The 24,116-nt window shown below is 38.3% G+C and overlaps 1 protein-coding gene and 1 long non-coding RNA gene across 19 annotated transcripts in view; one reads left to right on the forward strand and one right to left on the reverse strand.

Moving 5' to 3' along the window:
* The window catches only part of CAMK2D (calcium/calmodulin dependent protein kinase II delta), a 260,546-nt gene that overhangs the window by 46,575 nt on the left and 189,855 nt on the right, over positions 1-24,116 (reverse strand). For 4 of the 18 annotated variants that reach the window (XM_025182683.2, XM_025182696.2, XM_006119253.4 and 1 more), the window contains exons 8-15: positions 19,179-19,262; positions 18,189-18,283; positions 15,951-16,073; positions 14,201-14,284; positions 13,265-13,307; positions 7,705-7,742; positions 6,121-6,153; positions 1,642-1,701 (exon numbers count right to left, since the gene is read on the reverse strand). In XM_025182683.2, coding sequence (XP_025038468.1) covers positions 1,642-1,701; positions 6,121-6,153; positions 7,705-7,742; positions 13,265-13,307; positions 14,201-14,284; positions 15,951-16,073; positions 18,189-18,283; positions 19,179-19,262 — 560 coding nt within the window. The remainder of the gene's footprint in view (positions 1-1,641; positions 1,702-6,120; positions 6,154-7,704; positions 7,743-13,264; positions 13,308-14,200; positions 14,285-15,950; positions 16,074-18,188; positions 18,284-19,178; positions 19,263-24,116) is intronic. The other 14 variants (XM_014571578.3, XM_025182686.2, XM_006119241.4 and 11 more) reach the window with 5 other exon arrangements.
* On the forward strand, positions 15,632-16,475 carry LOC142829568 (uncharacterized). Its single transcript, XR_012904087.1, has 2 exons — positions 15,632-15,771; positions 16,297-16,475. It is a non-coding gene; the product is annotated as an uncharacterized LOC142829568 (long non-coding RNA).

A 24,116-nucleotide genomic window follows, 5' to 3' on the forward strand; every position in this document is an offset into this window, starting at 1 on the left:
GACCTGGGGCACGGAAATGGGGTGCATGGCCGGGGGGGGGGGGGCGCGTCTGGGTTCAGGAGAGGGTTCTGGCCTAGGTGAAGGGTATAGCGGGGGGTACAGGAGAGTGTTCGGACCTGGGGCACGGGGGTGCAGAGGGTTTGGATGGTGACCTGAGGGAGGGAGTTGGGTTGAAGGAGGGGCTGGGGTTCCAAACACAGGCTCTGGATGGGAGGCACTTACCTAAGTGTCTCCTGGCCAGCAGCCCTGCAGCACCCCCAAGGCAGGCTGAGTTCCCTGTCTGCTGCAGCCCCAGACTGCTTCAAACTGCAGGCTCTTCCCTCCCTGTGGCGCTCAGCTCTGCGAGAGGGGAACGATTTTCACTGTCCCTATCCCTTAGGCCAATATCTCAGCTCCTACTGACTGGCTGTTTCCAGCCAATAGGTGCTGAGAGATTGGCTGGGGTCAGTTCCTATTGGCTGGTTGTTTCAAGCTGACAGAAGCTGAGGGTTGGGCTGGGGAGATCCCACAAAACCCCTTGTCCCTGCAGAGCAGAGAGTTGTAAGGACTGCACTTTAAACTGTGGGAGCTGTGTGCTTGAGGGTCCCAGAAGGATGGTCGATGGGCCAGATCTGGCCTCTGGGCCATATTTTTACCAGCCCCGCACTAGCCACATGTGGCTATTTAGCCGGTTGAGTGTGGCTAGTTTTCTATAGCAGTAGTCATAGTGGCTACTCCTTCAGAACTGGTAGGACACTGTGGCCATAAAGCTTATAAACTACTGCTGTGAAATGACTTCACAGCTCAGATTTCTGTGGAAGCTGCATATGCAAATCTATGGGCAGAATTTGTCCCTATGTTTATATTAAAGAGCAAAAGCACTTCTTCAGAGCTATGTACCAAAGTACATGAGAAGTAATACTGCTTAAATTTAGGTAAAGAGTAGTATTTATGTTATTTATGTTTGTAAGCCTTCCTCTATAGCATATTCTTAAGAAAGGTGACTTATAAACAGAAGCAAGATTGAGACATAGAATATTCATGTATGCTGTCCTACTGTTTTGTAATATTCCCCAAACAACTTCTTATTGAGTAATGCCTACTGTAAATTTAAAGTATAATGGCACTATACAGAAAGCATTAGGACTAAGGTGCCTCTTGATCCCAGGAAATGAAGCCTTGCAAAGTCCTGCCAGGTTGTCCAAGAATGGGGGAAATGAAAATCTGAATAAGGTCTATTTTGTTATTGTCTAGAAATAACCCTGTTAGCTCTCCTTGATGTCAAAACTTGTGTTAAAAAAAAAAAAGGTACAATTTAAAAAAAAAATTAAGCACTGAAAGACAACCATCAGGTGAAGAGCTAAGGGCCACATAAAGCGCATTCTATTCACTTTCTGACACAGCATGCAAAAAACAAAAAAACGAACTATCACTAATAGTGTTACCACACTACCACGTCCAGCTTTTATGTCACATTTTCTATTTATAAAATGTTGCTTCACAATTGACTCCCTCACAAAAAAGAACACAAAAGAAAAAACAAAAGAAAAATTGTTCTGAAATTTCACAAAGCAAACAGAGTAAAAGCAGAGAATAAAGAGAAAAAACAAACAGAAAACAGTAAACTTAAAGATAGGGTGAAAAGAAAGATTCCAGGTATACCAGCGCCGGGGTAGGAATATTTTCTTTGGGGCTGGTTACCACGTTGGTTTTGTTGTTTATCTGTAAGTATGCAGAAAATAGAAACAGACAAGCCTTAGAATCTTGGTAGCTAGCATATCTATATCTCTCTATATAGAATATCTATATACAGATATAGATAGGGAAATGAAGAATCACAGAAGAGTCAACTTATGAACTTGAAAAGAACATTGACAACAGATTTGATAATTGGCTATAGCTTTTCACAAAGACTAGTTACAGTATTTTCAACTTGTTCTAGGAATTTCTATATAGAACATAGGCAGTTACAGCTATGACACAAATGAATGAAGAATGTTTTAATAGTGGCTAAAACCAAGTTATAGGCATTCACTATGAATATGGCTCTTGGAAAGAAAAAAGCCTACACTTCTATTGTGACTTACTTGCCAATTTATGATCATGCAGCAATGGTAAGTAACATATCATCATTTCAAGGCTGTCTCTGGGTTAAATATTTTGTTTTTCATGGAAGGCAGCTTTATTTGTTATTTATTCCCATATAAAGCTGGAGTTATTCCACTGAAATTGGTAATTCCAGATTTATAATGGGTACCACGGAGGTCAGAATGTGTACAGCTATATTCACTGTGTGACTTTTCCCCCCAATTAAGCATTTAAATGAAAAATATATGTGTTTCATTTTCATTAAATGAAATAAATGAATTTGCTTGTTTTTTAAAACCTCAAGACTGTCATTTCCGTATCTTGCGTTTTCTTTACACTGGCCATTCAGACCACAAAAGCTAAATTAAGAGGGCAACTTTTGTACTGTAGCTTCTCAATACTACAATTTTTGGCCCTGATCCTGCAAACAGTGGAAGTAATCTCAATGACTTCAAAACATAAGTCTTTGAAAGACTGGGCTATTACTGGTTTTAAAAAAAGTATTCTCTCTCTCTAAGACTTTAGCAATTAATTTAAATGTATCTGATTCTTATGCCCATCTTCCGTAACTGCATTTGTAAAATCAGGTAGGTAAATATCACTGTGGTGGCAAAACAAGAGAGATTTTAAAAATCAAGACCCAAATTAAATTTTCATACCAACTGGAAAGGTGGTTTCAATTATAACTAAAGCTTGTGGGATTTTGTCACTGGTGTCAAGCTATTTTGAGTTAAAATTACTAAATTAAAACTTTTTTTGACCAGTTGCAATTAAAAGAGGAACAGGTCAAAACAGAAAGATGTAAGGTAGACTATCTGTACACAGGGATTGACATTTCTATCATTCAGAGAGGTAAAGAATTCTCTACTATTCCACTGTGCCAGTAATCTGGTACTAAAAACAAAGATTAACCTGGAAAGAAATTCAAGAATAAAAATCCCGACTTCTCTTCTTGCACTGATGGACATTTTGTCAATATTAAAGTTTTTTTTTTTTTTTTAAATAAAAAGTCAAGCACTTTGCTTCAATTAGGCTGCCAAGGAATATTTTTCTTACATAAAAGTCTTTAGAAAGTTTAAAATGTTCAAGACCTAAATAATATCAGAGTGTAAAATGACAGCACTGGGCTGATAGCCAAGAATTTCTGAGTTCTAATTTCAGTTCATGAATCCCTCCATGACCTTAAGTAATTCACTTAACTGGTTTGTGTGATGGAGATAATATATATATTCAAACCTTGTCTACACTTCAGCTTTATCCCAATTCTAACTCTGCACTGATGCAATCCCTGATCAGACTGATAAAGGTGCTCAGTCAGGTTTATTTGGGCAAATGCACATTAGTGGTAAAATTATGACCCCCAATGAAATCAACGAATGCTACTGTGACATTCATTTTACTTGTGCTGGGATTTTACCTGAGGTGTTTGCATCAATGCAGCTACATTGGTGGCTGTCCATCAATTGCTGGAATGAGAACAGAGCTGCAGCATAGCCAATGCCTTAGTTAGGACATCTCTAGACTGCAGAACTCTGTGCTATTACAACTACATCCATGTAGCTAAAATGATGGGAATCCCTAATACAGACATATAGCTCTGGTACAAAATGGGCTTGCACTCAAGGTCAATATATCCTCTAAGCTACTGAAAGACACATTCCAAGCAGCGAAGTGTCTCTACATTAGGAACAATCTCAGCCAGCATTAACTACCTGACAGGGGTTTCGTGAGGAACAATTAATTAATGCTAGAAAATGTTACTGCCACACTCCTTACTCAGGGAAAAAACACTGAATTCAAGGAGATGTTTTTTCAAATTAAAATTACATGGATTATGGAACAATATAACAACCACCATGGACAATCATATTCTTTTTCTCTCTTGTAACAAGTCTTCCAAGTTGTACAATTAAAAATGAGTCTTCGTTGACAATCTGGCCATCAAGAGAGAAGCAATCAACAAGCAAAAGAAAGAAGAAATGAACACATAGAAAGCATGTATGAGGGAAGGAATGAAAGATTCACTAGACTTCACACTGTCCTAACCAGCAACATCAGAAATCAAATAACATACCATAGAAGCGCTTATCATAGAACACATATAAAAGAATAACCAAATTTCAGAGAAAATTTTGCCTGAGTAAGGAGAGCAGGATTGAACCCATACTCTCCCGGTCAAAAATCCTATAAAAATGAAAAGTAACATTCATTCCAGCTATCTTTGAGAACTGAAGAATATATATTCAAGCCTATTAAGATTACATCAAGAATACAAAATTTACATTAGTACAAATGAAAAAGAGAGAATATATTGCATAGTCAAGTTATTTCCTCGGTATGATCAGCATTTGGCTAAACACTTCCAAACTTAAGTAAATAGATAGGTTTTATATATTTTAAATCACCTTTATTACATTTATTTTAACAGAAAGGGAAAATTATTGAAAAAACGAAATTCAACATTTTCATGCCAACTAATTAAGTGACTATGGAAAACTGTTCTAAATTGGTGTACTTCTGTCAGGTAAGAAAACTTTTGCTACGAAAATTGTGGTTGCCAGGAAACACCTTTTAACTTTCATAGCAACACACACACATTCTCTCTCTCTTGATCTCTCTCTCTCAGAGCAAACAGTTGGGTTGGGCCATAGTGTCTTCAGTATTATTGATTTACATACATATCTTATAAAAGTTGTATAAAATGGTGTCTTGGGATTTAAATCCTCTAAGCATTCTATGTGGTGTTTCTGCAGAGCATAAGAGCAGACACACAGTGTGCTTGGGATGCTGAAAAATATCCCACCTTATCTGCTAAATGGGCTGTACTTCCATACTAAAACGAACTATTTTCTTACATGAGCAACCGTCCCCAACTAGAAGATGATATAGGCCATTTACACATAACAAAAATTTTCTGCTTTTCAATGGGAAGTCTGTTTGTCCATGACGAAGTGACCAGTTGGGAAGGAAGTGGAATATGTGCCTCTCCAATAGCTGGATCAGTGGCAGATAGGCATGGTGAAGTGTCATGTTGCACTACCTTGCCGGGTTCACCGCCAGTCTTCCAAAACTCAGGATCAATGCCAGTTAAATAGGAGGATGGTCACTAACTGCCTAGGGATTCTGGTGCTGGAGGAAGGGAGTTTTTGTATTGGTTCTTGAGATGAAATCTGAGCAAAGGTTGAGGAGGTCTTGGGATGAGGTCCTGGACTAGAAAGGGAATTGGGTTGGGGGTCTGGAGAAGGAAAGGCAGTATGTCTGCTGTGGTCTGTGACTATGAGATGGCATCCCGATGTGAGTCAAATGACACTGAAACACACTGAAAAACCTTATGATTTGAGTCTAAAAGTACTATGTCCCCCAAAACAAAATAAACAACCATCCTTTCATTTATCACTTGATTTCAAGGGACAATAAAAATGTACAAAAGGTTTTGAAAATCACCTAAAAGTGTCCTGAATAATGGATGTGCACTCACTTAAAGCTGGAATCAATAAAACTGGCTCTTATCGTGAATTTTTTTTTAAAAGGATGGGTAGCAGGGGCAGGGAGGTGTGTCTGAATGGATTCCTGATGTTGAACCATATTCATACTATATGAGTAAAAGTTCTAGCAATTTCCCAAATCTTGCAATTAATTAATTTTTTAAAAGTGTCTATGTGAATTATTACATAGTATCTATGTTAATAATCTCCATAATAAGTATTATCCATTTATTAATTAAATGTTACTAATTTTAAATCCAAGGAGATTAAAATAATGGAAGACTAAAACAAATACTGTTTTTATTAGTGTCCTAAAGACAGCTGCATTGGCCAATGTTACATCTACTTCTTTGTATTTATATTTTTATAGCTAAAAATCTTGATTTAAAAAATTGTGGAACAATTAATTACACATGGCAAGTAGCACTTCTTGGCTTAGAAGTCACAAGTTTGCATGTTAAAAGTCTTGCAGCTTCTTAAGTTATGTTAACAGATTAAATGCAATTATTTGATTTCTAAGTGTGAATGTTTCACCGGAGGAAAAAATCTGGCAGATAAAGATCCTCACCATCATTTGAACACTCGAACTGGACTTCCTTTTCTGAATTGACCAGTCAGAGAGAAAAGGAAAAAAAGAAAATGTGACTGGTTGGATTGAAAGTATCAATGCATGGAGTACAGTATATTTTTGTTTTAAAAAAAAGACAGCCTAAGCTGCAGTAGAAAAGGAAACACTTTTTTTTTTTTTTTTTTTTTTTTTTGCAGAGTGGGGAGAAATTTCTACATGTGAAAAATGCTAAAAATAAAGATACCACACTGGTCAATATTCCCTCCCTTGCTTCACATAACTAAGCAGGAAAATGGCCAAAAAAAACCCAAACCCAAAAACCTGATACGTCCCAAAAAACAAAAATTATCAGTTTCCAACAAGTTTAATATTACCAAACCATTGAGGACAATTGTCAGTCATATTTCTATAAAAAATGAGATACATCAGATACCATTATAAACCTGTAGGAAGAATGGTATTTATAAAAATACTAGCATGAAAGGAACACATAAAATTCCTGCATTCCACAAAGACATGTCAAGGAATGTGTATTGCAATGACCTAATTGTACAGAATGACATGCTTCTTTATTCTAAGATGACTATTATTTGACTTCGCATAACATTCAGGTCATAGTATACTGAATTCATTTTAGAATACTGAATTCATTTTAAGAACCTTAACACATGTGTGTGTGTGTGTGTGTGTGTGTGTGTGGGATAAACCTACTTTAATTGAGTATTTATGAAAAAAGCTTAAGCAAAAAACTAAAATTCTGATCTAAGATACACTCCCACGAAATGAGGCAGAACTGCAAAGGGAAGAAACTTTGTATTCTCTAAGGAAAGCTGAGGTACTTTATTTAGTCTTCAGGAATCCTCTGAGAGAAAGAGCACATTTTTCAATGCTCAGTGATTTTTTGTCTTGGTTATTTTTCAGAACATTCATTTGTGAAGTCTCTCTCCTCCTGTGGGACCTTGTGATATGAAAATACGAACTCTAAATCATCTATGAAAGTTGCCAACATGTTTCCATTCTTAGCAAAGTCTATTAATCAGGAGGAGCTTACTCACCTAGTTCTTAAACCCTCTGACTTCTGCCAAACACACCAAGTACTCCTAGTACAGTACAATGTATCTCATGTGGGTGTACCCAAACTATCAGTAAGTTTCTGATGTTGCATCAATTTAAATGGGAATTCAAGGAAACAAAGCACGAAAGGAGCAGATTCATACCAACAACTGAAAACCTAAAACACACCCATGACCAAAGTCTCATTTACATTAAGCAGCTAAAAATAGTCAGTCAGTCACTAACAACATGATTACACTTTCAATGAAAAAAGCAAAGGAAATATTCCTGTCAGTATTTTGCTAACCTTATTTAATAAAACAGCAGAGTTTTTTCAGCTATTTCTTTTCTGGTATATTATTTTGAGTTTAAACAAACTAACTTTTTCAAATATACAGTGAGAACCATTTCATAACACAAGCTATGAGGAAGAGATTAAGTTATTTCCTGTTGCAAAGGCAACAGAATTTGGAAGAGTACAAGGACAAAGAGACTGCATGATATATAATTTGGTGCATTTGTTTAACCTACCTTGACTCCATCAGGTTTTTTCAGTAAACTCTTTGCTGCTGTAAAACGAGAGAATAAAATCAATGTCAGCTGGTTACCAATAAAGTTCAACAGGTTTAAAGCAAAGCAAGCACTTTATCTCTGGCTCCTGCCTCCTTACATTTAGGAAATGGAATGTTTACATTACTTGAGAAATCCCAAACTACTGGACTTAAGCCACAGTACCACTTTTCTTAGATTTGCTACTTTGATTTTGTCAAGATCTACACTGAGCATTAAGCATTAAATAACTGCCATATCTATTAGAACCTCAGTATTTCACAGAGCAAACTTCTGCAAATTTCCAAAATCTGCGCATTAGAGTATGAGCAAACACACGGAGCCTTGACTTGGCAAAGGCTTAGGCATATAACTAACTGTATGAGTAGATGCATTGAATTCAACTGAATTATTCACCAGGAGTCAATGCTTGCAGGGTCACGGCCAAAAATATCAAGAACAAGTCACAAAATGTGGCTATCACTTACTGTTTTGTTTTATTTATGAGTGAATATGTACTCCCAAGGAAGTACATTTTCGTATACAGTAGAACCCCATTTAACCAAACCTCCATTATCTGGCCCTCCAAATGCACTGACAGCAGCAAGGCTTGGGTAGTCAGCCCTGACAGGCTGGGACTCCTTGCCTGTCATGCTGACAGATGGAGCTCAGCAGGCCACAGCTGATGGGTGGAGCCCTACCTCCTATTCTCTGGTTTATTCTGATTTTTGGTTTTTGGCCTACATCCCAGTTAAATCAGCCAATTGTGATCCCACTGTATTTTGTAAAAATGACAGCATTTTTTTCTATTACATTTTTGCTCAGAAATGGGGAGAGATTAGATTTTCTGTCAGATACAAATGCCCACCTTGCTAGCTGGCACTGGGGTCTGTGGCCAAGCCAAACCAGGAGAGAGATCCTAGAGGGCCTTGATTTCTGAAGGTATCCTGTCATTCATGCAGGGTTATGGTGGAGTAGAGGGGAATATAAGGGCTAGAATTGGCCATGAATTCCAGCTTTTAGCCTTCTGGTTGGTTCAGTGGATGGAAAAGATACATTACTGACCCCCAGTCCCTATGAGAGTGTCTACACAGCACCCAAAACTCAAAATAAGATATGCAGCTTACACTACACAAATTGCATATCTTATTTTGAATCTATTTCAAAATAGCTTACATTGAAATTTGGTGCATCTACACAGCGCCAAATTTCAAAATAATGTGCTACTTTGATCCATCCCTTAACCTGCACAAGGTTTACCGGGATGGCAAAATAGCTTGCCCATTATTTCAAAAAATACTTCAAAATAACAGGAGGTTCATGTAGATGCGGCATAGCTATTTCAGGATACCAGAGGTATCCCGAAATAGCTGTGCAGTGTAGACGTACCCTTTGACTTGATATATTTAATACTACTTGTGGGATAGGTGACCAACTCCTGGTGCCCTCTGCACATAGCAAGATACCCAGGAGGAGGAACAGAAGAAGAGCTGAAGGATGCAGAGGTGAACTTGGAGTCACAATTTCTAGGTCTTGTCCATGGTGTTATAGCCGGTGGTGATATAAGGTGACTAAGTGGCTAAGCCATTGTGCTGATATTTGTCCACAAATTTTTGAAGGGGCATTCATTTGCCGCCACTTCTCCTTGTTACACAGAGAAGCAGTTGCTGAGGACAAAAGTGCAAAGAAATGGAGGGCTGCAAGACAGTTTGCTTGGAAGACTCTGGACCTGGCTCTTGGTGTTGCTGGGTCTGGGAGATGGTGTCACTGTCTCGCACAATTTGAATCATTACTCATTTGGACTTTTATCTTGATCATGAAGAAGAATAGCAGGAATCACAGACACTTGAGAAATAGAGATGTGAACAGGTAACATCACTGGTTGATGCTTAGAAGGTAATGGTTAACCAGTGCCCGGGAGCAGGCCCCCACCCATGGTACGCCATGGGCGGAAAAGCTGAGCGGGGAACCTCCCCCTTTAGTTGATTAACTGGTTAAACACTACATTTAACTAGATAACCAATTAAATGGGAGTTTATATAATTTACAGGATTGAGAAAGCCCTTTATTTGACTGGCAGGAGGGCGGCCTATTCTGTTTGGAACTGTTTTAGCCATGTAGTTTGCAGAGATACCATTTCTCTTGATTAATTTAATGAAGATAAAGCTGCTTCTTCAACTCCATTTCCATGACTACGTCTTTATTCCGCTGTTGTGTCTAGGTCAAGTGTTCATATTACTATGATTCTACTTTATACATGATGGACTACATAACCATAGCATCTGTGCAGAGAAGAACAGATCTTCATGAAAGTGTCTTTCACATTTGTAAAAGGGATACTGAAACTTTATTTAGAAATAACGTTAAGGTTATCTTGTATAATCTTGTAAACTGTAAAACTGCCTTTTAAAAGTGAATAAATTATGATTGTATATCCACTCAGACCACTGTTAAGACAGTCACTGCTGCCATTATTATAAACCTCTGTTTTTCAGACACAGAAAAGTTTCATTCCTAAAAATGTATTTCAAGCTAAAACTGACACAATATCTCCACGTGTTAAAAACAGTAATGCAGAATATTTTTGTCTGTAAAAAACGTGTGTTATATTTAAAGTATGCTGCTTTTTTACTTTAAAATTCTGTGAACTAAACACTGTCTTCTTTTTTAATTGTTGGAACAGCACTTAGCTCAATGGGCTCTGGTTCCTGATTGATTATCTGTACAGCAGCAGAGCCCAAAAGCCAAAGTAGGAAGAGTATCAAATTCTTAAATTAATTTAGTAGAAAATGGTTATTTTCAAGCTATGGGGGGGGGGGGGGGGGAAATAGAAGGGTAGTAGTTTCACAGGTTATTTTATACTCATAGAACTAAAAACCTAGAGAAAAAAATAAATTCTTACAAGTGGCTTGTCATAATATGATCTACATCCTTCCGATGTGCTCTATGTTTAAAATATTTTTCATGTTAAGGAAATGTTATGATTTTTAAATAAAAATAAACAAAAAAAAAAAAAGGAGTAATAATGAAGGTTGCAACAGCCATTACTCCTCCCATTCAGATGTAGGACTACTAGCATGTAAAAGAATGTGTCTCTTGAAAGGTCTCTTGTATGAGATTCATATATGGTATCTCATATTATGGGACTATTTCATACTTCAATCCTGTACAATAATAGAAGCTCCATGTCCAGAACAAGCATCGCATATATCCTATACTATGCATACTGCAATACCCACACAGAATTATTTAAAGAAGTGTTAATACCAGTTTAAACTATGACTCTCTTGCCTTTTTGTTGGCTTGAGATACAATTCTAATACTATTTAAAAGCATTTTGTGTAAGCAAGGACACTATTGCGAATAAAAATTGCAAGTAGCAAAGCATATTCTAAAGGAAGATAATAATTAAAAATCTGACCATGCTGATTTCCTACAATTAAAAAGCAACAGTTACAAAGAAATCCTAAAATGCTGCTAATAAGCCAGAAAGCAAACTGAGAAGAAATGAAATTATGACAACAAGCAGAGATTAGTGTGGTTCAAGGCAGACAGCAATTTTGCTTAGAAGACACAAAAAAAATGTTTCTTTCGATTGCTGAGGGTCTTACCTCACAAGAAACACACATTCCACATACAAGGAAGAAAGAAAAGGAAAAATAAAACACTTTTATAAACACATTGTTATGGACAAATAACCTTAAAAGCATGCTTTCAATGAAATTCAATGAATAACTCAAAAACTAAAATGTCATCTCAAGTGCAGAATGCTGCTGTATGTTTTAAAATAACCACTGAAATGATGAATGAAAAAGTCTGATCACCATGCCAAGACATTCTGAAACAATATTTTTAAAGGATTATGATATTCTTGTTATTCAGAGAGGTGTTAGACTTACATATGATGCATATGAAACAATTATATGGAGAGTGATTAGAAATTATACACATGCTTTACATTTTTAAGATAATCCATTACTGTCAAGAGACTCAGCCTTAGACTAAAGCATTTCTATTCAATTCTTAAAGGAAACTGAAAATTACTAGCAATTCATGAAACATTAATCAAATATAAATTACAATCCCTGAAGATGGTTTTACATGTTACAGCTATATATTAAATAGCGGAACCTAACAAAGAAGGGCAATGTGTATTCCAAACACCAACTAGACTAAACCAATTGGTCTTACATGCATCCTGCTGTAGCTTATTTATTTCTGGATATTCTTCAAAACATGCCCAATGCACTGACGCATTTTATTGTGTTACACGTATTGCGATACATGTTGCTGCAGAGTTACTGATTAATAACTGCTAAAATCACCTTAAGTTTTTCAATTGCCTGCACTCCTATTTGCAGTGTTTTATATGCATTATTAATGTCTGGTTAGATAGAGGTCTCCAGAATAATTCTCAAATATTGAGGTTTACTTTGGGTAATTCCCAGCTTCTCCCTTGCAAATAAGAACTGAAGCCCAACGTAAACAAAAATATATCATAACTACAAATACAGGTGTCTGGCTAATCTGCAGGGTGGAGATTAGATGGTTGGGGGAATAGAAGAAACAAGGGAGAGAAGTTTAGGCAATCAGAGAATGAAGAAGAAAAAAAGGTTTTAACACTTTCAAATTTCCCTTTCAGGAATGTATTGCATTTTTTTTAGTACTTTTTCTTTACTATTTCACTAAAAACTTTAAATATGTAACTGTAAATGTAAACATAATATTATTTTGTGGCTGTTCCTAATTAAGACACAATTATAACTATACCCTGGGCTTGACCATTAGAGAGTTTATTTTCCACGAACACCTACCTATACCTGAGAGTAAATTCAGGAAAATTTATAGCTATTATTTCATATGCAGAAAGTACTCTTTGTTGTTGTAACATGAAGCTCGATATGACAAAAAAAGGAAGAGTGAAGAATTTTCACGTTTGTTAGTATTTAGAAACGCAAATAGGAATCATATTAAAGGTAAACTTGATTTGATATATTACTAGAAAAGTAGTAAAATATGTACAACATGATTGCTTTTTATAGCAGATAAAACCAAAACTGTGTCTGTAAAGTTTAGAATGCATTTTAATATTGCATATTTGACCCCCACTTTTACTATGCAATTTAACTTTTTAAATATTATTCTTTGATAACATTTCAACTTGCAGAGTTATCTTTAGCATTTGCAATTTTTCTCTCTGGAGTATTTAGTCTAGTCTCTCTGATAAGATTATAAAAATAAGAATGAAAAAAACCTTCCCCTTCACAGTAAAGAAAACAGACATTGTCACCAAACTATTACAGCTAACCCACTGCAACCTTATAAAATGCTCAAAATGATCCTTTTAGTTTAATCTACTCCAGCTGGAGTAATTTCTGCTCCAATCACTGCAAAAAAGAAATAACTTTCATATATCATACTTTACATTCTCCACACTATCAGAGACCTTGACTGTACTAACCTAATTCTCATTAGATCCTGATTGCATTAAGCAGATATATAAAAGTAAAGAACATAAGGATTTGGAGTTCAATAAACGTACCTGAGAAATTTCTGGTAGCCAGCATAGTTGTTAAAATGGCACCCTGTGTACACATATGTTATCTTATATTAGCATTATTTATACAGAGTTCTAAACATGAATAGACCAAAAAGGCAAATCTGCTAATCTGCTTAATCATAAATCATTTGAATATCTAAATCAACTCTGGAATGATGGATTTTCCATGCATTATTGGCATAAGGTGAAGTACATTGGGAATGAAGAAACCGTAGACTATTCGTAATGCTATTACCACCTATGATAAAATCCCTGCTACTGAGCTGTGATAAAGTCTGGCCACAAATACATGTCCACACACAGAGTTACCACTCCATCAATTAAATTGCAAACATATGACACTGGGAATAAAACCCAGACCCTTACTTTAGTTGTTTGGGGTGAGTTGTGTTCTTCTTGGGATTTATACATAACTTTCTTATTTTGTGCATGTTCATGAGCATATGTACTACTGTAAAATAGTGGCTGGGCTGCAAAGCGTATAAAAGATACACTACCCAAAACCAACTAAGGGAGGTTTTCCAATATTGGTGATTTTTTTAAAACAGAGAGCTCTATCATCCGATTCAAGAGGGAGATGTAGGTTACATTTATATTAACTTAGTACATGTTGTAGCACATGGATTTGCTGAAAGCGATCTCTAAAAACCAATAAAAATGCTGCTAGAAATGCATGCAGCAAAGCTCAACCTTATATTGTCTGTTAAGCAATGCAGCATAATTCACATGGATGTACTTATTTAAAGATCTAAACACCCAATGTTTATTTATATAGCCTTGTTTTTAAGGGTTCGCTAGATAGGTAATATTTACCATAACGTCCCTTTAAGGAATGGCTATCCTCTTGGAATATATGCCACCTTATCATTCCGAAACTGCCTGCTACTAAAATTCCACTGAAGACATTTTCTTTCTTACCTTTAGTTTTCTTCTTGCATTGAATTTCTTCAAGCAATCTACGGTCTCCTGCCTGTGCATCATAGAGGCCACAGTAGAACGTTGCTGAGGGAGAAGAAAAGAATATATTCAATACACACAAATATAGGAGTTATATTTTATTCACTGGAGAACAAGCATATTATAACCCACATGAGCCAAATTCTTAAGTCTTAAGCTCCTATCCGTCACTGGTATCTACATACTAGACATCAAGCTTTGCTTGAGAAGTTCCCAAGATTTTGTCTGGGTGAAGAGATCCATGGTAATGTAACCTTATGCAAAACTGTAGACTCAGTCTATACTTAGTCCTTACTATGAAAAATTACAACTTAAATCAGTGGGGTTTACGTCTGACTGCAGAGTGACTAAAATCAAACCATTTTAGCCATATAGAATTATAACTTTTTTTAAAAAATTAGTAATTGCATCCTGAATTGTAACGTCCTATAAAATTCTCCTTTAAAAAGATAAACGAAATTTTATTTAACATTATCAGTAACATCAAATGTTTAAGAGAAATATTTAATATCCTAATTTCATCTGAAACTAATGATTACTTGTATGGCTGTCTGATAGAGAAGTGCAGCCTACTAGAATGAATACAGAGATGGGCACCAAAACATACCAATTTTCATTGTGGCTCTGTCAATGACTTGCAGAGTATCCTCAGGCAAATCCCTACCCTAACTTCTTGTTTTTGTGTTTCACCCTACCTGCACAAAGGGGGCAGCAGCATTTACCTATCTCCTGAGGGGTTGAGAATTGCCCTGGAGATGCAAAGCACACTGAGAATTGTTACTTCATACTGTATTCCCTGAGTATACATATACAGGTTCTTCCTCCCTAAAAAGGGACTTCCTGGTCCGGCAACATCCGTGACCCAGCAGCACCACAGACGTCCCTGGAACAGAGAGCCCTGGGCTGAGTCCATGGGCAGCGGGGAAAGGTGTCCATGGCAACCCAGGCTGGGGCCTGAGGCAATAAAGCTAGTGCTCATGGCAGCCTCGGCTGTGGCACCAGAAGCATGGCAGTGGGGTCAGGTGTCTGCGACAGCCCTGGATCAGATGCTGGGAGCCCACCCATAGCAGTAGGGTTGGACATCCCTACTTGGCTGGCATGCCAGGAGCCCACCCACATCAGCGGGGCCAGGTGTCTGAGGCAGCCCCACCGAGGCACCGGGCACCCGAGGCAGCCCTAGCCAGAGCTGGAGGTAGAGGGCAGAAGACTGGCCTGGCCAGCCACCCAGCTGGGCGAGCAGTGCTGGGCCTGAAGGAGCCAGCAGCAGGGAAGGGCTGTGGCGCTGATGGCAGGGGACCTCCCCGGGTCTGGCAAATTCCCTCGTTCCCAACCAATCAGGTCCAGAGGGTGCCAGATCATGGATTTCCAACCTGTAATAATGATGGCTTCAGAGCCATGATTCTCCATTCTCTTCAGTGCAAATGTATGTCTGTATCCACTGGGACCCCAGTGAAATCTCTACTCTGATGGGTATAAGTGTCTGCTTGCATGGAGCAGTTTCTCAGGCTGGAGCCTCAGTTATGATAATTACGGTAGGTTTACAAAACTTAGATAATTACAATTTTATCTCCTCTATAAAACTACATTGCAATGAAACAGCTCTAATGAATGAAAAATAAAATAAAATACTCATTAACCTTGTGAATCTGTGCAATGCTATCTACTATTTTGCACGTAAATTTTTTTTGGTGGGCAAATGGAAACTACTTACACAGATCCATGGATGCTTCAGTGCCTCTGATGCTATGATACGTTTGGCAGGGTTGATGGTAAGCATTTTATTGATGAGATCTTTGGCTTCAGGTGTCACAGTATCCCACTCTGGTGAGGGAAACTTAAGAAAAAAATATATATGTAATTCTCTGTCTCTCTTACTTCAGATGTTAACCTATTTTGTAGTGCACCATTTATAGAAATGCATACAGGCCATTTTCACTATAAGTCCAAGAAACATTCTAAAAACTTGGACTTAAAAGCGAAACAACTTAAAGTAGGGAATTCTTTTTTCTCGCAGCTAACTTCCATTTGTGCCATTTTTTTTTTTTGCATGACTTCAGAGCAAGGAATGGGAGGACTTATAATGGATCAGTTCCTACAAGCGTCAACAACCTTAGTGCAGAACAGATGTACACTGGGGCAACTTATAGCGGGGACACGTTGTACAACATGATGCAAACTGACACTCAGAGGATGAAATTACAAATTCAAGGCAAATAAAGTAGGCAAAGAAATTCAATTCAGGGAGTGTGCTTTTTTGTGTCTTTGTATACTGCCTAACACGTTACCGAAATAAAAATAATAAACAAATTACTGCATACACTCAATTGTCTTCTTGGAATGTAAATAGCTTATATGACAGCTAATGTTTAGGCCCTGATTTATGAAACCACTTAATCAGGTATTTAATCCCATTCCTGATCAGCAAAACATTTAAGAATGTGCTTAAATCACACTGGATTTGGATTTAAGTGTGTGCTTGAATGCTTTCCTGAAATAGCCTTAAACTCCTTGTTTTTTCATCTTTTAAATTAATTAATTTAGAGTTTATGGAAATTGAGCTTAGGTCATGATTTCAGATTTCAGCTAGTAAATATGGTGGATTCTCTATAACTTGAAGCTTTTAAATCACGATTTGAGAACTTCATTAACTCAGAAAGAGGTAGGTTAGTCTATTACAAAAGTGCATAGGTGAGGTTCTTTGGCCCGCAGTGTTCAGGAGGTCAGACTAGATTTATCACAGTAGTCCCTTCTGGCCTTAAAGTCTCTAAGTCTAAAAGCCCTGAAGTAACTGCGGATCCACACAACAGGTACCAAAGAGGAGAGAGTGTGCTACTTTGTTCTGTAGAACCTCTATGGAAGCAGAGTCCAGTCTCCATACATATGTAATTGCTGCCTTGTCAGCTGTGACTGTAGTGCCAACTGGAATGGCATGATTTGCAAATAGGCACTTGAGCAATAAGAACAAGACAGACCATACATTCATTTCCATTAGGAGGCTTAAATGGAGGGCTTAAAAGATAGAAAGCTCTGTATGCCGTACCAATTTCTGAACCAGGAAGTCTTTAAATTGCTTAATAGTTGAGCACCAATAGACTTGATTCCAGTTAGTCTAAAATAAATGTCTTCCACTGTAAAATCTATAACACCTCAAAACTACAAGTCTCATCCTTCCAATGTTCACTGCTGGGCACAGAGAGTCAATAGGACTATTCCTACAAAATACTTGAAGAACTGGGCTCTATCACATTATTGTTATGCATATTTAGGCAGGCTACTGTTTTATGAAAGGTAATGCATAGGAAGAAGTAACGGGTTGGTAGCAATGGTACATTGCAGAGTTTAGAGTTGTGTCAATTTGGAAATATTACTGAAAAATGTGAACAAGGCAAAAGTAACCACCATTCTTAAAGGATTTTAGACTAATCAACTACCAGACTTTGAGCAGTAAAGGAATTTGACAGAAATTCTTTTGATACTACCCGATACTATCCAAAGTATGTGTACTTGTTAAGACTCTTTTTGCATACATTTTCCCCAGCCACACACACTCACGCAAACTTGTAAGTAAATCAACGATACTGTGTAGGTCATCTAACTGAAATGTAAAATGGGCAACAATGAGCAACAAAATGAGAAAACTTAAGTTCTCTGAATACTACCCTTAAAAAAGCAACAGCTATAGTATTGTGAGCAAAGGCACACAGTAGTAGAAATACAGGAACCCTGTAAATAGGCAGATAGAAATATATTGCATCAGGGTATATATTAAATATTGTATATTGACAACATGCTAACAAAACACAGATCAAAAGGATGTTTACACACATAAAGAGAGGATCATAAATGTGCTGATAAACAAATATTTAGGAACTAATTCCTACTTAGTTTTCATTCTCTTCTTAGTCTCATTAAAGCTAAAAACAACCATAAGAGTATTCACAACACATACATCATAAGCACCAGCCTTGATTTGCTGATAGAGTCTGTGCTGGTCTTCATCCCAGAAAGGAGGGTATCCCACAAGGAGAATATAGAGAATGACACCTGCAGAAAGTCCAGAGTAGCACTAATTAATCCATCCATACAACTAGCCCCAATGGACATAAGCTGAATCACACCTTAAGGTACAGGAGCAGCTTCTGCCTGCGAGGGGGTGGCTCCCATTGGCCCCCCTCACCCTCTGTGCTCCTGCCTCACTTTTAATTAGGCTCCTTCTGAACACCGCTCCCCCTCTCCCTCCTTGTCCCCTCCCCACTGTGCTACCTCTTTGGAGGCAGCAAGGGGAGGGGCAGGCAGCTCTGCAGAACCAGCATGCATGGAGAGTTGGCTTCCCCTGAGCACTGGCTCTTGCCTGCCCCCTGTGCTGCTACTTCTGTGGGAGGCAGCAGGAGAGCAGGTGGCTCTGTGGCAACCAGCACGCGCAAGGGAGCTGGCTTAAAAGTAGCCTGCCTATGCTCCAGCCTCCCCCACTTGCTGCCTCAAATACAGAGGCAGCAAGGGGGGAGCATATAGTTGTTAAGATTAACCAATAAACCCAGGCTTATTGGTTAATCATTTCAATAATTAAACATTAACATCCCTACTGTTAACCTGGTTTTAACTGGGTTGCTAATGTCACAGAGAGATTGGTATTTAGCTTGGTAATTAAATATAATTAAAACGCAATCTAGAGTACAAATGGGAATCATGTTGAAGAAAAATCATGCAGTATCTAGGTTCTCTGACATGGTTGCCACAGTAGTATAGACAAGAGTGCCCTGGCAGCACATTTGCTAACTGTAACATTTAAATAATAACTACTGTTGAAATAAACTACTGAAAAAATAAATATGAGATGTAGAAACATTTAAAATTAGCACAGAAATACTTTAAACAGAGATTCTCAGTTGACAGAGTAAATGCAGTGGGCTAAATATAGTTCCTCAAAATTGTTTCTTACCACATGCCCACATGTCCACTGGCTTCCCATAGGGATCTTTTCTTAAGACCTCTGGTGAAAGATACCCTGGTGTACCAGCAAAACCTGGAAGAAAGCATGAGGAGAGAGTTACCCAGTCAGTCATGAGTACAGATCTCTTCTCTATGTACAGTATATCCAATGATGTATTTCTTAAATGACAAGATTTAAAAACAATCGGACAGGAGATTTTAAAACTAAATATCGTTGACACCTGTAATTCATCCTATCAAGCAGTAAGAGACTCCTGGATTCCTGGTGTTGACAGGATACCACCATGTCCAATTTAGGGGCATGGGAATAAAAACATTAGCCACTTGACTCCATGTGCAATCCTGCTCAGGCCTGTCGATGTGTGTGTGTGTAGGGGGGGAGGGGGTGCCGTCAACGGGGACAACTGCCTGGGGGCCTGGTGATTCTAAGTAGCTCGGAGCTCCCAGTTGCCACCACCACTGCTGCAGCAGCAGCTGGTGCCCTGGGCTCTTTTTTGAATCGCCACTGGAGTGCAGCACTGCATGGTCCAGAGCCCCATCCTGGGTGCTCCAGCCAGCTCTGAGGGCTAGCAGGAGCCATGCCTTTCAGGCAGCACTGGGGGGGGGGGGGGCTAGATGCCCCAACCCCCCCTTTCTAACCAAGGCCCTGGGAGCACAGAGCCACCCTCACACATTGCCAAGGGGCCCAGTGATCCTGTTGTCTCTCATGAACCCTCCAATGCAACTACTGCTGGAGTTACCAGTGATAGAGCAACAGAGGAAGATTTCACAAAAAGATTCAAGGCAGTCCCCTCTCATAATTTATGTCCTACAGTAAATCTATTTTAGACCTTCCACAATCACAAGCAAGTACATTTATTCAGTGTCCCAGAAGCATAAAAGTTACAGAGAGAAAAAGTACTTCCATTCCATCTTCCTGGAAATGCAGTATCTTTTCTATTTTAGCCAGGCCAGCTCCTAGATGACCTAGTTAGCCCCTGAATGTATTACAGAGAGAGGGAAAAAAGTACACATACCTGATCCTATGAACACTTTTGCTGATTGTTTGTTACTAGACTGATCAGGGATAGCACAAAAGAGCCCTAAGCTGTAGCAACTATGTCACTAAAGATCATCCAGGAATCTCACAACATATTCTTTGGACTCTAACTCAGCTATCTATCCAGATTTGTGACAAATGTTACCACTATTTTATACTTGAATGGTATTTCAAGTGCACTTACTGTCCAAAGAGAAAAGCTACAGTCTCATGTTCATATTAAAAAAAGACTGAAAATACTGCATGAATAAAATCCAGCTGGATCTCATGGGAAGATTCATCAATGGATAATCAATGCGGAGGTTCAGAATTGGAAATCTAGCGTAGAGCCATGTACAAAATGCTGAATGCTGACAAAATTCTTTCTGCCACGATGGGGATTCATCTCAATCAGTGCTAGGTTGTAGTACTACTATTGCCCTCCTTTGGAAAATACGCCAAGGGAGTAGAAGTGCTTGCTCCAACCAGAGCAACATAGTGGTAGTTCCTCACAGCAGAAACCAAACCAGGCTGCAGTCTTCTTCCAAACAGTGCCATTCATTTTTCAGACTTTACCAGCCTTAACATTGTGGCAGTTTTCTACTACTGCACCTGTGATCCCCTGTGGATTTTCCAGGACTGGGAACACTTGCTGGCCCAAACTCTGTAGTCAATCTGGCCCATGGAATTTACACGTTCCTCCTCACTCTTTAAATGCTAAACAATGGTGCTTTTTTTCCCCCCCTCATAGGAGAAATACAAAAATTAGGACATGGAAGACTGACACCAAATAATATCTGTTGCCCCATTTTTCTTGTAACATGCTAAGCATTATGGAAAAATTAAATTAAGAAAAGAGATAAATCAGACTTTTTTCCCCAACACAGTTTTAGTAGAATCTGTCTTGTTTGCCAATGGCCATGAAGTACGATTGTCTATAAGATTGCCTGAATGACCGGAGAATTGATCTGGTGATGGTTTTACTATCCACTGTCCCATACCTCACATGTACATACCCAGTTGTGTTATACCACCTTGGCTAGGATTTGTGTGTGTCTCAGGGGCATATATAGATATATAACATTTGCAAAGATATGCACCCCTTTCTCCCATATACTCCTCTCCCCTCCCCTCCCGCCTTTTCACTACAGCCGTTTTGGGAACCTGAAACATGGTAACACTAAGTTTTAGACTAGGTTCAACTAGGACTTAATCCAGCTACCAATGAATTCACAGGGTTTTTCCATATACTTTAATGTGGGAGTAATGAGTCACCTGCTTCAGTAAATCAGCAGAGCCCACTTGACATGTTTCCAGTAGATTAAACACCTGCTAACTGGGTGGAGTGTATTGAGAAAACAATGCCAAGTGATTTTTTTTTAAAATAATACAAACAGCTACACAGAAATTAAGCTTATTTGATTAACAAATGTGCAAAAGGGAAAAGATTCTTGCATTCTCCAACCAAGATATAAATTCTGGACCAAATTCCCTGCTGGCATAAATCCACACTTTGGCACAACTCCGTCAGGAGATAATTTGTGTCTCCCACAATTTTGCAGGACAGTATAATATGCAGAAAAAAAAATCCTGATTGGCTCAGAGCTATAAATAGTATTTGTGAGTCACGAACTGCTGGAAAATTTACCACATAAAATCATCCTTGGAAGGAAAGAGAAAGAAAGGTCAACATGCTGTCACTATGCAGGACATGGGAGTTCAACTTCTTCATTGTAGGATATATGTAAATACACCCTAAAAACAAAAGTAACTGAGACTGTACATCTTAGACAGACTCACTGTGCTAGCTGTAATCAACCTAATTTAGCCCAAATGCAGTGAAGCTGTAGCAGCACTGCTGTTAGGATGGGCTGTACAAGGCCACCCAGAACTCTGGGTACATTCTTGCGCTGCTGGTACACACTGAGGTCATGTCTTCAACTCCAGGGAAGATTGTTGCTTCCACAATCGATCTTCTGAAGTTCTATTTAGTGGAACTAGTAAAGACCCACTAAATTGAACTCAGAGGACACCTCCATCGGCAGCCAGTCCTCTGCCTCCTGCTAGGAGTAAGAGAAGCCAATGGGAGCATTTGCTCCCATTGGCCTCCTGCTGTGAGGATGGCAGGGAAACACAAATCAAGGTACATCAACTCAAGCTACTTAATTAGCATGTGCTTATGCAGCTTTGCTGCTACTTTTAGTTATATTTGCTAAATTACTCATGATCCATACATGTTCCTTGCAAAAACCTGAACAAATCATCTTGCATCATGGGTTTTGGACTTTTACCAGTGTCAGTAGCAAACTAGGGTCAAAAACTAAACTCATAATCGTGTAAGTCAAGAGTTAACTGCATGAAGGTTAATGCAGATTTAAACCCAATTTATTTACAATGCAAGGACTTTGCGCGTGGAAAAAGTGGGGATTTAAAACAGTCACAGAACCCTTCATCCCTAAACAGAAGAACAAATAAAAACTGAAAAAAATTAACGAGTGATCCTGTACTACCTCAGAACCTAACTCTCTCTCTGTCTATATCTGTAGATATATAGAGTATCATGAGCTTTTGTGGGCACAACACACTTCTTCAGATGCATGGAGCAAGGAGGCACAGAAACTACTTTGTTACAACATACTGCTTTCCTCATTCCACTGCTAACAGCTGAATCCATACAAAAATATTTTGAAAACAAATCCATTCACACAGTCTTCCTCCTCCTTGTGATCATCCCTAGAACTTCCACACTTTCTTTACCAAGATGGGGAAGTTTTTAAACAACTGGGTAAAGGTTTGAATTGATTCTTTTTGGTTTCTTCGAATCACTTTGTCCTCCCCTTCTTTGAACAGTGCTGTCTGATTAGAGTAACACTGGGTCTATCCTATGCTTTATGCTTTCATGTCAGACCCCTGAGTCCTTTATTTTTAATTATATAATAATGTTAAAATTTCACTAACCTACACAAAAATTTAGATAATTTCTTACATTATACCCTTAAAGTTTTGTGTGGCAGCCCTGCTGAATTACTTGTACCCCAGGACATTTACTGTAAATGCATCAGAGGATCAGTACAGGATTGTTTTTACAGAGACCCAGGGAAACTGCAAAATGTAAGTTCATCCTTTGATTGAAATACCATTTAAAGTAACTCCAGATTAAAGCTCTCTCTGCTTTTTTTTTCCTCCTTATTCCCTAGCTTTTTTTTTCCAACTGTTTTTTTGCTGTTAACACACGCATACTACATTCTATATTATTTTTGATCAAGTGTGCTGGCTTGTATCTTCTGAATTTTAGAAATCCACTATAAAACAGAGCATGATTTAAAACACTGGACTAGTTACTAAGGATACTGATATGTACAATGTGTACCTATGTACCCAACTCTTCAGACATTCAGTATTGGTTAACCTGCTGCTTTTGTTCTGTTATTCTTTTGTTGTTATTCTTATGCTTTGACATCAAACTCCAGACTTTTCATTTAATTTTTAAATATAGTTGTCCAGCTATGAGGCATGTGATTGGGCATCTGCTACAGCCATTTGTGCTATATTGTTCTTTTGGAGTCCTAAATATTTTTGCCTTATGCTTGCTATCTCTTGAGTAACAAACACCTTATTCATATATACCTTAATACAAGACTGAGAATAAACATTTTTTCTCATTTATTTTGACCTTCTGGAAATGATAATTGCGAATTTGCAATTAGTAGATGTTTTCTACATTAAATCAGGCCTGGATGAGCTAACTGGGTAATTATCTTGGGGCTGTACCATCTTTTCTGAAGCTGGAAGGATCTTACTCCCTTTCCCCTTGCGTCCACCTACTATCCCTACCATCTCAGAAGGTTCGTAAAAAGCTCTGCTAGACCTTCTGGTGCAGCATGACTTTTTGTGTTTCTTCCTTCGTAA

Source organism: Pelodiscus sinensis, chromosome 5 (genome assembly GCF_049634645.1).
Source record: "Pelodiscus sinensis isolate JC-2024 chromosome 5, ASM4963464v1, whole genome shotgun sequence".
NCBI lineage: Eukaryota > Metazoa > Chordata > Testudines > Trionychidae > Pelodiscus > Pelodiscus sinensis.